The sequence below is a fragment of the Balaenoptera ricei genome, chromosome 11 (genome assembly GCF_028023285.1).
Source record: "Balaenoptera ricei isolate mBalRic1 chromosome 11, mBalRic1.hap2, whole genome shotgun sequence".
Taxonomy (NCBI): Eukaryota; Metazoa; Chordata; class Mammalia; order Artiodactyla; family Balaenopteridae; genus Balaenoptera; species Balaenoptera ricei.
Window position 1 is genome coordinate 71,103,090 of NC_082649.1, and position 13,714 is coordinate 71,116,803.

Here is a 13,714-nt window from a genome sequence, read left to right on the forward strand (position 1 = left end):
AGAAAAGGGGAAAGAAATGTTGCCACTGAAGGGAAAAAGACTCAACCACATGCATGTCTGTGGACTGGGTTTAGGTGGGAAGGAGGGAGCAGGTAGGTGTGAAACAAATGTTCCCAGGGGCCACAGTTCCTCTCTGTTCAGCAGATTTATAATTCCACTCACAGAGCAAACGGGCTGGTGCAGGGCACCCCCTGCTCAGTGCCCCTCCATCCTCTCATGGAATCCTTGCCACATCCTATGAGGCAAGTGCTCTAATGCCCAGTTTTAGATGCGTAAACTGAGGCTCAAAGAGATTAACTACCTTGCTCAAGGTTGAAGTGGGGATGGGTCTGCCTCCAAGACCCTCTCTGGAACCCACACACAACCTGCCTTCCTAATTCTCAAGGGAGAATGAAAATAGGGCTGTTGGAAGAAAGGGAAAGGAGCGTGATGGGGTCAAGGGCATGAGTAACTGAACCTGACGGGGGCGAGGGCCCAGGGGGCGGAGAGGTGAGAGGTTGGAGACTGGATAGCAGGTGGTGCTGGGCTCCCGAGGGCACCCAAAGAACCAGACCAGGCAGAAGCAGGGGAAAAGGGATGGGTCCTGTGTTTACTAATGCCACATGTTTGGGGTTTAGTGCCTTCTGGGGGTGACAGGGCTAAAGAAAAGTGGTTAAATCACCAGTATTTGTAATGTCCTCACTTCTCGCTCCTTTGCTGGCCCAGCCGTAAACAGGCCTTGAGTGGGTTAATAGGAGCGAGGGTGGGGAGAACAGAGCTTGGGCTGGGGAGGGGGTGGGGTGGACAGCATCAGGAGAGGACTGGCCGAGGGTGAGGAGCAGAAGAGAAAGCGGGCAGGGAGGTGCACACACAGGACATGTAGGGAGTCTTGCTATGGGTTGTTTTCTCCAAGGCTTTCAGAGCTGCATTTGCCTGTCCTACCTCTGTTCTCCTTCCATCCTCCCTGGGCTATGCAGGGGTGGGCTACTGACAGATGAGGAAACTGAGGCACAGAGAGGCACATCTCCTGCCTATGATTACAAAGTGATGGAGTGGCCAAAGTTAGCTACCTTCCCACTCCTTGGTGGTGTCACCTGGGGTCAAGGCCACCAACAGACAGGGGACCATGGGGTACAGACAACTTTTTCTTTGTAACGCAACATAATTTTTGGCCAGATTTGTTTCTCCCAAATACTTCTTATGCGTGCTAATGCCTGTGCAAAACAATTATCTTAAATTCTTTAAGATGAGATAAAGACTGAGGTGGGAGAGGAATTGTGGGAGAAAAAGTCATGGAAGGTCAGCGAGGAGGTTTAAAACATTCAAAATCGTGGATTTCAAAAAACGTGGGGTTTTTTGTTTTTGTTTTTAACAGAAAGAACCTTTTTTTCAAGCAAATTCTTAGACTAACCCCTAATTTTCAAAACAGATAAAAAGGGTGCTGCTCCAGTTGGAGTAGGAGCTGGATGGCCCGTCCATCTCCTCAGGCTCAATGTTATCACTACAGCTCAAATCCAGCCCTTGTTAACCTGAGGGAGGAACGGAGCCCAAAGGTAGATGGTACGTGGCACGTGCTCAGTGCGCCACAGGTGGTAGAGCGAGGGAGGCTTGTTCAAGGTCACCCATTGAGTTAGAAAAGGGCAGCCAGGCTGGAGTATAACCATGTATGTGACACCATGGGCCGCTCAGAAAGCAAAACTCTGTTCGTGTACTTCAGAAGGCAGACATGGACGCAAGCGGACTTCCCTGGTGGTGGTGCACATGGAAGGAACGCCGCGGGCAGGACACCTCTGGGGTCTTCCCCCAGAGCCTGGCTCTCAGCCATGTGTTTGTAGGGTTGCTGCAGGGAGAGCTGAAAAGAGGCAAGGATGAGTGGCCAGTGTGCTTGGGCATCTTGCCATCAGCCCCGTATGATGTCACTCCCGCTTACTAAAGAAAAAAGAAAAAAAAATGCAAGTAGCTCTATCCTTTCTATTGCCCCCCAGAGCTGGACATCTGCACACCTGCAAGAACATCGTCTTGTCATTGGAGAGATGCCACTTAGGGATTTCACAAGCCACATGAGGAAGAAAGGAATCTTCAGCTCTAGCTCAAGAACATAAAAATGTGCTGTGCTAATCTGGTTTGTTCATAAAATTGTTGTGTTAATGCCCTGGGGGAAACAAAAAGGAAAGATATTTTAGCAACATTCCCTAGTTTGGTTGGGATTACATGTGGGGGAAAACATTGCCGTTTCCCTCATGGGTAAGGGTTTTGGTTCTCCTGGGTCCTCATGGTTCTCCCTGCCTGGCTGTGCCAGTCCCTGATGAGGGCTGGACGAGAGTGTGCCCCGAGCCCAGGGGAAGCTGGGGCTAGTCAACGCTGGGGTTCACAACACACACCTCCCGAAAGGACCGAGGCTCCTGTGTCACCCGGAGTTGTCTCATAACTCTCCTTCTGAAAGATGCCCTCTGGTCCCCCTGATGCCACGCTCCCTGGTGTCAACTTTTGTGATTTTCAAAAAGCAGTGCAGAGAAGCGAGTGAAGAGCCACAGTGAGTCACGCTTTCATTTCAGACTCCCCTTCCCTCCCCGCCCGACACGGCTGCGTGGAAGCCGCACACTATTAGTTCCACATAATTGAAAAGTGTGTCAGGATCTTTCAGACACGAACCCGAAACATGCTGCTCAGTTGTCACCTCCAATGTGACTAATGCAGTCGTGTCTTAATTAGTCACTGTTTACTGCGCTGACAGCATCAGAGCCCCGTTCCAAGGACCCAGTTTGTGATGCGGATGAGATTAAAGGACTGAGAGTTGCCAGGTTTTCAGGTCCCCTTCCCACTGAGCACTCTGAACCCAGGTGGCCTCTGCCAAGTGCATTGGTCAGACCAGGGCAACACTGTGACAGTAGAGCCAACAGGGACACATTTTTGGATGGAGGGAGGTAATGAGACAAGTAAATGGTAGACTAGAACATTCCCTCACAAGGTGGGTGTTACATCACAGGCCCTTGGGCAGCTCCTTTGAGGCTGAAGGGGCAACTCCGGATGAACCATGCCACCCTGCCCAGCCCCTACCCAGTGAGAGCTGATTGAACTGGGCACTCAGCTGCCCCGAGGGTGGCCCATCCACTGGCTCCCTTATGACCCATGGCCCACAGTAGCTAACCTGGGCCAGTTCCATTTCTCCTCAGGGGCTTTGCGTACAGAACAGAGCTTAAACCCGAGAGGAGAGACTGCAGGCAGGAGATAAAAGGTGGTGAAAGAGACTGTCTCGGGACTTCCCTGGTGGCGCAGTGGTTAAGACTCCATGCTCCCAATGCAGGGGGCCCGGGTTCGATCCCTGGTCAGGGAACTAGATCCCACATGCATGCCGCAACTAAAAGTTCACATGCCACAACTAAGGAGCCCACCTGCTGCAACTAAGGAGCCAGCGAGCCGCAACTAAGGAGCCTGTGAGCCGCAACTAAGACCCAGTGCAACCAAATAAATAAATAAATATTAAAAAAAGAAAGAAAGAGACTGTCTCATCATTGGAAGAACGTGGACCCCTACCCGAGAGCAGCACCTATTTCTGGGAACTCCTCCTCTCATTGCCCACCAGCCTGACTGCCCACCATCTGGGCCCCAGGACAGGTGGGTATCACCCCAGTGTGAAGCCAGGAGGAGCACAGAAACCAGGAGCTGCCCCAGCACCCAGCACCTGCTAGCCTCATGGTGAGGCAGCCATCCAGGCACCCCCTCTCCTCCTTCTCAAGCCCCCTGGGGCCCTTTGTTTATTCAGCCTCATAGGCGCAGAATCCAGGGCCCTTCAACTCCTCAGGAACCTACAGAAATGACTGAGATGGAAAAAAACTTACTGGATCCAAACACGAAGCTTCAAAGCTGATGTTCAAATGTCTACAGAACATATCACCAGGAGAGTTAGCCAACCACAACTCCTGCATACTTACATATCTGTTATGCTCAATGTGGGACAGGGTGTACTGTAACAGGTTTGACAAGCCATGGGGAGGGGTCTCCATGAGCGTGCTGCAGCCTTGACAGGGTTCTGGGTGCACCTACTCTGGTGAGGACCCCGTTCGTGAAGGGAAAGACTTAACTCCCTACAGCTCACCTCTAGCACTTTCCCTCTAAGCCATACTACCCCAGAAGGATGGAGAAGCTGACAGGCCAAGAGCTGACTGCACTTTGGGACAGGGGCACCTAGCAACTTCGGCTAATTAATCTGGAGGATAATTAAGAAGTATTTATAAGACTTCCTTCATTAGGCCCCTAAAGGAGGCTGAACTACATTAGGAGCCCATTTTCCCTATTTCACTCTGATACACCCAGATGGTTCTGGTTAAGAAGGAATGACACTAAGTAGGGGGAATGATTGTGCCACAGTAATTGGGGTCGGACTGATGATGCAAATCAATGAGTCTTCCTTTCCCCCCAAACTCTTCAAATAAAACACCTTTCTTGCTACCCTTGAAAGTTAATTAGGGACTTCCCCAGTGGCCCAGTGGTTAAGACTCTGCACTTCCACTGCAGGGGGCGTGGGTTTCATCCCTGGTCGGGGAACTATGATCCCACATGCCACACAGTGTGGCCAAAAATAAATAAATAAAATAAAGTAAAATAAAATAGAATTAAAAAAAAAATCTTAAAAAAAAGAAATTTGGGCTTCCCTGGTGGTACACTGGTTAAGAATCAGCCTGCCAATGCAGGGGACACGGGTTCGAGCCCTGGCCTGGGAAGATCCCACATGCCACAGAGCAACAAAGCCCATGCGCCACAACTACTGAGCCCGCGCTCTAGAGCCGCGAGCCACAACTACTGAGCCCGCGCACCACAACTACTGAAACCCTCGCGCCTAGAGCCCACGTTCCACAACAAGAGAAGCCACCGCAACGAGAAGCCTGTGCACCGCCACGAAGAGTAGCCCCCACTTGCCTCAACTAGAGAAAGCCCGCGCGCAACAACGAAGACCCAACGCAGCCAAAAATAAATAAAAATAAAAAACCCTGTTTAAAAAAAAAAAAGAAAGTTAATTAACAAATGTCAATAAAATATTTACAACATTAAGGACATTCACTCAGGTAAACAGCAGTAAAACAAATCACTTTCCACCTGCATGTGACTGGCTCAGAAGTCTCATTTCCAAATAAAATACACGAGTCAAGCACCCGAATGAGGAAGATATAAAGGTGAAGGGGTACCCTGGACTCCCTAAAACCCACAGGCCTAAAATCACACACTTGTCCTCCCTGCCCTGATATTAGTTCTGACCTGCCAAAAATGGCTGCATATTTTAAAAACATGACCAAGACAAGGACAGGCCAGACAGAGAAGATAGGAAAGAGAAAATGCTATCAACAATGGGAAGCACTACTTTGGGTGGAAGGGAAAGGCAGTGAATAAACTGCCAGGCCTGTCAGTCTGGGACACAGAAAGCTCCATCGCAGGGGCCAGGAATCCAGCCCCTCTTTCAAAGTCAGAATCATGGTCCAGTAACGTCAACGTAGGGAGAAGCGTTCTGATGAGGAATAAAAATGATTCACATACTCAAGGTACTTGCCCACTTTCCTTTTGAAATTTAAGAGTTTTTGTTTCTTTTTTGGAAGCAGAAGTAGTATGAAACATCTTCACAGAGATGTGAAGAAAATAATTTATTCATTTTAAAATGGGGAAATTGACATGAAACTAGCAATATGAATACATGGTTTTAAAAAAAGACAGGAGGGAGGAGGTGCCCTGGTGAATCAGGTGGTAAGTGGCAGGGAGTGGGGCAGAGTATACAGCATCTCCTGAGCCAGAAGTCACAGCTGAGGAAGCATTAAGTAGCACAGCAGCATCCCCTCACGGAGGGACCTGACAGGCCAAACCTGAAGACACCAACACACATGTGGCCAGAGCAGCACAGAAAGAAGAAATGCTGTTATCCTCACCAACAAAAGCTTCTGTGTTTCATAAATGGATGTGCTTTAGAGACTTGTTTCCATGGAGAAGTAGCCTCACTATATTTTGAGTGGCACTTAAAGCCTCAAGTGTGAGTCCCCCCGCAAAACCCTTCTTGGGTAACGTGGGGCAGCTCAGCACCCATGTATGCAAGCACCCTGAGGCACAGGTGTGGCTCTAGGGGAACAGGGGGAAAGCCCCAGAGCGAGTGGTCGGGCCCAGCTGTGCTCCAGGGAGCAGCGGGGACAGAGGCAGAGGCCATGGGCTGCAAAGGGCCTGCTGCCCAAGTGCTGGAGCCTGGGAAGCAGGCGTTAGTAATGGGACAACACCCACTTCCCAAAACCCTGGGCCACAGGGACTCCTCTTTCTATAAACAGGGAAGCAGGCCACAGGAAGCAGTCCCCGGTGGCCGTCCCAGCTGGCCATCTCTCAAGAGGCGCTGGCCCTGACTGTGGCAGCCCCGTGCTGATAGCAGAGCCCGGCCGCATGGGGACGAGATGAGCATGAGCCCTTGCTGTCAGACACAGAGGCTCTCCAAGCTGGAGAACAGAGTGGGAGCCATGGTGTTCCTGCTCCCAAGGAGGTGGGGTGTCAGCATTGCTGCTCAGGCAATGGCAGCTGTCTTCCTAGAGCTGGGAATGGACACTGCGAACACGAGCACGACTGGCCCTGGGCACTGACGCTGGTGAGGATAATGGGGTGTGCCAACCTCAGTTTGCCGAAAAAGCTGGTCCCAAAGTCCTGCCCCAGAGACGCAGAGGCCAAAGGTCTGGAATGGATCCTGGAAACCTACATTTATAACTTGCAATCCAGGTGATTCTGAGGCAGGTAGTGCGAGGACCACACTTTGAGTCTGGCGTCAAGTGGGCAGGGGTTGGGTGACAGGGTTCTAGGGGAGAGAAGGGTGGTCAACGGCAGCAGAGAAGGAACTTGTGAGGGCTGGAGGCCCATTTCTGTGCATTCAAAAGACAAAAAAAAGTACTTGGGGGGCCTTTCCTGGTGGCGCAGTGGTTAAGAATCCGCCTGCCAATGCAGGGGACATGGGTTCGAGCCCTGGTCTGGGAAGATCCCACATGCCGCGGAGCAACTAAGCCTGTGTGCCACAACTACTGAGCCTGTGCTCTAGGGCCTGGGTGCCACAACTACTAAGCTCACGTGCCACAGCTACTGAAGCCCGTGTGCCTAGAGCCTGTGCTCCTCAACAAGAGAAGCCACCGCAATGAGAAGCCTGCACACCGCAACGAAGAGTAGCTCCCGCTCACCACAACTAGAGAAAGCCTGTGCGCAGCAACAAAGACCCAACACAGTCAAAATAAATAAATAAATAAATAAATAAATAAATAAAATTTATTAAAAAAAAAAGAGAGAAGCTACCACAATGAGAAGCCCGAGCACCGCAACAAAGAGTAGCCCCCGCTCGCTGCAACTAGAGAAAGTCCACGTGCAGCAACAAAGACCCAACTCAGCCAAAAATAAATAAATAAATAAATTTATTAAAAAAAAAAAAAAGTACTTGGGGGCGGGGGCTGCCTTCTGTGTGTGCCACCCACCCTACCCCACGGGGCAATCAGTTCTTCTGAGGTAGGCTGACCCTGCCTTACAAAACATGACCAAGCCCATGATTCTGGAGGGCCTCTGATTGTTCAGTGACACCTTGCATTTAGCTACTTTCCCTGCAATTAACACGAAGCATTCTCTCCTTGAATAGATAAAAAGGTGTCCAGGTGACTGGGTCCTAGTCTTGGTCCACTGGTGGGTCTTAATCCTTGGCCTCTTGGCTTTGGCTCTGGGCCAGTCGATTTAAATGTGTGCATTTCAGCCAAACTGCCATCCGATACAAGCTTCCCTGCTCTCTGGGTGTAAACATAGAAAGTTTGGGGACGTCGGGGCTAGATGATTACTAGCTATTACCACCCAAGATATAGTCTGTGCATGTAGCTCCAAAGGTCAATCACATCTAATTAATTAATACATTAATTACATCAGTTAATATAGTAATACATTAATGAAAGAAGAAGAATGCTTTGCTGCCTGAGAACAGCACCTGCTGGGTGCAGGGCAGGGAGGCAAGCCTGGGCTCACATTGTAGCCTGAAGGACCAGATCCACAGGCCTGCCAGTCTTGTCCTGGGGCTGGAATTCCGGTGTACTGACCAGAGCTGGAAGTAACAGGTCAGCGGGGGAAGGGTGTGATTCAGTGACACATGCCATATAGAATTTACCCTATTTCATTCTGATGGGAAAAAAGACACCTCTATTCAACTTTAGTTGTCATCTGTGCAATCTCCTCATGAGAAGTTACAGCCAACTGCAAAGCGGTGTTCCCTTCAGAGTAGATCACGAAGGATCACAGTGTCCTTCAAAGCCCTCCTCTCTCAAGTGGCCAGGCCAGAGGTCGTGAGCCGGCTTTCCCCTGCTGTGGGAAGACATGTGCTGGCCTGGGGGTGGGGGTGGGAGTGGGGGACAGCCATGAAGGGGAGAGACGTGACTCTGCCTGGCTAACTGTGGGAAATGTGATCTGAAAGACTGTGTCTTCATTTCTTGGATTTCTCATTGAGCAACATTTCTCCTTTGCTAAACAACCAGGCCACAGTGTTGACGTGGGGAAAGCCACAACTCCAGGGCCAACTTGTTCTTGTTTGGTGCACAACATCACATAACATCAAGTCTCCTTCCAGCTTTTATGGAATATGTTAAATATTCCTGTGGAGGGTAAAGTGGCTACATCTCTCCTTCTGGGCCAGAAGATTATTAACTATTATCATCCAAGATAGAGTTTGTTGGAACATGTAGTTCTGAAGGTCAATCTCAACCAAAAAGAATTAACACATTATTCAAAAAGAAAAATGCTGATTACAACAAAATGGTGAAAAAAAAATTGTATCTATTTTAAAAGCTTTTTGGTCTTCCCTTAAAAATGGAACTCCTCCTTGCTGTCTGAAACCTCAAATGGACAGTAAGTGTTTGGTCTGGTGGTTCGCTCTGATGACTCACCTGTATGTTGGTCTCGCTCCACTACAGACCCCTAACTGGGCTCTTCTGCATAGAAAACATGTTCCACCCACAAAACTGCCCCACAGCTGGTCCAGGTGCCACAAGGCTTCCGCGAGGTCACGTTGTTTTGTCAGTGAGTCTCGACACACCTAACTGAGTCCTAAGAAAGTGGATCAGCTTGGTCTCCGTGAGGAACGCTGTCCCAAGAGTCGCTCCCAAACAGAGGGCCCCCACAGCGACGTGCAACAGCATGGCTGGCCAGCCCCGCTCACAGCAGAGGAACACCTGCAGAAAGAAACCACTGTCACTGCCCTGGGCCCCCAGCCGTACCTCCTTTCTCTGGGGCAAGCCAGGGGGAGTGGAGGCCCTACCGCTCCAGCTTCCAGTCAGGTAAAGGCATGACAGCTATGTACTAGGGCCTACTCTGTTCCCACGGGTACCACTGATCAGTCATTTCTATCATAAGATGCTGTCCCAGAAGCTTAGGGGAACGGGTAAGAGGAAGCAAGTACTCGTCCAGCTGGGCCAGGTAGAGCAGGAACGGGATGCCTGGAATGAGGGACAGTGGACATGCTGCAAAATCATGTGGCGTGAAGGCTGCGGGGCGCCTCACCTCGGAAACAGCAGTGATGCCACCACTGAGGGCAAATGCCCCGAGGAGGACTGGCGACAGGAACAGGCCGGTCAGGGGCTTGTGGGGGCTCTTCCGGTAGTAGTGGTGGATGAAGCAAAGGCTGTGTGTGATCCGAATGCCCATGTTGAAGCAGTTGGCCAAGATGAAGCCCACGCTGCCACACCAATGGGTCAGGAGATAGGCTAACAGCAGGAACGAAGATGAGAGGGCCAGCATTGTGAAATTGTACCTGGGAAGAGGGAGGCAAGCAATGCAGGGCAGTGGGTACCTGGTCCCAAGACAGGGCTGCTGCAAAGAAAGTGGCTGTGAACATGAATTCACAGAAAGCACCTTCAAGTTCCCGTGATCCAGCTGATTTTCACAACATCGAATGCTAAGTGGACAACATGGAAATGTCACTGTCCCTTTCACCCCTGAATAGAAGAGTAGGAAAATGAACAACTCAACATGTTTATGGTGTTTAAGGATAATAACTGGTTAGTTTAAGTGACACTGTGATCAGAACACATAAAAATCCTTTTCAGCCTGTCTTTAACGTGAGACACAACAATATGACACGGGTAACAATTACATGTGAATAGGCACTCTGACAGGTACTGTGAGGGGTGCTGGGGATGCACTGGTGGATGAACACACGGCCCTTTCCCTGTGGAGCTTGGATCCGTTTTACGGACGAGGAAACCAGGCAGAGAGAGGCTAAGTAATTTGCCTAAGGAATGAGCCGACACCCCAACCTGACCCCTGGCCCCTAAACTTTAGCACCTCACACCGTTTCCCTTGCAAAATGCAGAAGCCCCATAACCTTGGCCAGTGGATCTCACTCAAAGCAAGTGACCAGCTTCCATAATGAAATGGAAAGAGGGAGCAAGGCCTGGACCACCTTCAGGGTTTCCCAGACTCTTATACATCCCTCCTCTGCTCTCTACATCTCCAGAGCTCTGTGGGTTCTATGACTGGAGGGGTTATACTGCTCCTTTCACTTCTATGATTCCAGAGCAGCACGTCACTTAGTTATCTTCAGTTTTCAGTTCTCAACTGAGTCTCAGCAGAGATAAAATAGCTGCCACAGTCTTCCCAAAGGCTTGTGGTACATCCATGAACAAAATTCTCCAGCATCTCGTTTCTGCCTAGCACACGGCAGGCATTCTAAGTGTATAGTTGTTGAGGGAACCAAACTCCTTAGATCCCCAAGCTGTGTCAGCTGGGTTAGGAAACCTCAGAGGCCACCACTCAGGTTCCATACAGGAGGGAGGGGTGGTAAGAAAGCCACTGTGGCCTCCAAATGCCCAGGTTCTGGTCCTTGGGCTGACCAAGCCCAAGGTGCTATGGGAGATATAATTCATCAGAGAGGACAGCAAGAACACACATCCGTGCACGCGCACACACAAACACACACACACACACACACACACACACACACTGTACTCCAACAGGGGAGGTATGCTTTCATCCAGAATTTCAGAGAGGGAATTCACTTGCTTCTTAGTTGAGAGAGTTTCTTTTAATGAGTAATGGAACTACAAGAGCCCACATCTTCAAAGGGGAAGTTTCTTCACTAACTGCTAATCAATGATCAGAATGGCCAACTTTATAACAGGCCACTGAGGCTGGGCCAGTACTCTGACCTCTTTTCCAAAAAGAAGCAGAGATGTGTAATCTGTTCAGTTTTTTTTTCAGAAATGATCTCAGAAAGGTTTATTAAGACCAATGCTTGGAGTTTAGGCCACAGGTTCACAAACTTTCAAAGTCATCCTCACCCAGCCCCAAGTAGAATGGAAACAATGAATGAAACCGGTAGGCAATTCATGCTAATTCAAGCAGGGACAAGTTCCATGGTGTGGCTTCTTTAACGTAGCCATTCGGGAGGTGCTGATGATGACGGAGTCCACTGTTTTTCACTAGAAGAGGGCTCTGCAGCTACTGAACTTTCCAGAACTCATAAATCTACAGCCTTAAAGACATTATCCACTTCAGGAAAAAAATGAGAATTTTAAAGATAAAATTAAAATGCCACTTTTTAAATCAATGGAAAATTAGTCAGTGACAATGACTATTTTCTAAGGCTTGGTTAACATAGACAGGAAGTTATTTAATCAGGCTTATCAAAAGATAGATGACTGCAGCAGCAACTGAAGCATCCCCCAGTGGGTGCTGGTTGAAAACATCAAGGCACAGCCATACGTTGTAGCCTTGGCAACCATGCAAAGGATGGTGCCAGTCTTGTGTGCACTCGTCCTTCATTCAACAGTTACGGAGTCCCACTCCACACTGGGCACTCAAGGGCCAACAAGTCAGAAAAAGGAGCTGTCAGTCTTGGGCCTCTGCATCACTGTCCCCTCTGCCTGGAAGGTTCGGCCCCATCTTTGCATAGCAGACTCTTCTTGGTCATCCAGGCCTCAGCCTAAATGCCACCTCCTTGGAGGGGCCCCCCAATCTAAAAAGGCCTCCACTCTCACTACATAACCCTGTTTTAGTTCTCTGCAAAGCACAATATTTTCTTGCTTATTTACTTGTTTGCTACCTGCCTTCCCCACTGTCAGCTCCAGGAGAGCAGGCATCTCTTCTCTTTTGTTCATTGCTGAATTCCTGGAGCTTAAAGAAATGCCTGTTAGAGAGTAGATGCTCAAAAAGTATTTGTCAGATGAACAAAAGAAAATGAGATATCCTTAACAAAACACAACAAAAATCCTTCAGTGGAGCATAATGTAAAAGCCATCAATTTTATGCTATATTTATTATGAGGTTATTAACAAAAAAGCAACCTGCAGTTCAATGGACATTCTAATATTTCACATCCAACCAAATCCCCTATTTTTATTTAGAAAAACACTGATTAACCTGTAGGTAGTTAACTAAAAGCCATGATTTCATCAGTATATATTTTTCAATTCAGAATCTGAAATGTACAAGGTAAATCAATCATAACATTTAACTAAGCTGCTCAATTCTACTATAAAAATTCTTACTACCGTTTTATGTCTGGCTAAATTCATAGAGAGGGAAAAAATGCTGGGGTCTGTGATGAGCCCAGGTGCTCCCTGTGTTCAGACAGGACTGAGGGTTGGGGCCAGGGGCCCAGACAGAAAGGGGGTTGCTATGTTTAATACAAACATGGAGACCATGCTTAAAGGAACACACATTTTACTCTTGGGGGAAGTGAGTTACTTCAGATGAGAACAAGGCCCTGTCTTTTCTCTTTGTTGACTACTAATACCATGAAAACAATTTTCCAGATTTTAATATACTGTCCTGATCCCATTACTACAAATAACTTAAAAAGTTGCTTTCTTTGGGTCAATGCAATGTAAGAGAAACCAAAGCAACCGGCCACTGTCTATATTCCCCCATGATTTGTTGCAAGATATGTATTCTTAATGTTTTAATCAGGCTTAGTGTTGATTCTCCCCCTCAACACTAATGCTGAAATTGTTATAACAAAATTCCCTTCAAAGAGATAGATTCTCAGTCCAGAACTCTTTCCATTACACCTCAGTGCCTTATTTAGTATGTTTTAAATTATATTTTTAAATTATTTCATGTTAGAAGCACCTTTCAAGTAGAAACACAGTACTTCAAAATTAAACTTAGAGAACATTTTATCCACTAAAAAAAAAAAAAAAGATACACTCAAAGCGGTTTATAGGTATAAATTTAACTGTCTGAAGTAAAAACCATGTCTAGACCACCATTTGAAAACTATGGGTTGTGACCTAAAAGTAGGCTGGGAAATCAATTTAGTGGGTCATGACATGGCAGTTTAAAGAATGAAATAGAACAGAATTAAAAACCATCAGTGTGTCCTGTGCGTAACTGGGGTACTTGTTGCTTCATGGAAGCTTCCTTTCAGTCACACCCAAATATGCACTGGGTCACAGTGTTCAATGCAGTTTTCACTTTGAAAGCTGGTCTGAGCCAGCGGTTCCTAAGGCCCTCGCTATCTATCATCAGCAATCTCCTGGAGCTGAGTAATAAAAGACTCCTTGGCCTAAGTTCCTAAAATTCCAGTTCAGCTGGTATGGGAGGGGGCCAGAACTTCTGAGCAGTCTGGGCTGCGACCACTGCCCTAGACTCCAGTTCTCAACTACGGTGTAGCATACAAGGTCACCAAGCCTCTGTGAGACAGGCCCCAGTGGGAAGCAGACAGAGGCTGCTCTGAATGAGAGGAAGGGTTCGCCAACTCTCTGAG

General features: G+C 48.3%; 1 protein-coding gene across 2 annotated transcripts in view; it reads right to left on the reverse strand.

The window, feature by feature from the left end:
* Window positions 1–13,714, reverse strand: part of RFT1 (RFT1 homolog) — a 46,318-nt gene that overhangs the window by 147 nt on the left and 32,457 nt on the right. Inside the window, exons 12-13 of one of the 2 annotated variants that reach the window (XR_009505892.1) lie at window positions 9,508–9,757; window positions 8,895–9,179 (exon numbers count right to left, since the gene is read on the reverse strand). Coding sequence is in view for 1 of the 2 variants with exons in the window: in XM_059939918.1 (XP_059795901.1) it covers window positions 9,012–9,179; window positions 9,508–9,757 (418 nt within the window). In the remaining variant the exon portion in view is untranslated. Of the gene's footprint in view, window positions 1–8,764; window positions 9,180–9,507; window positions 9,758–13,714 lie in introns of those variants that run through there. The other variant, XM_059939918.1, reaches the window with a different exon arrangement.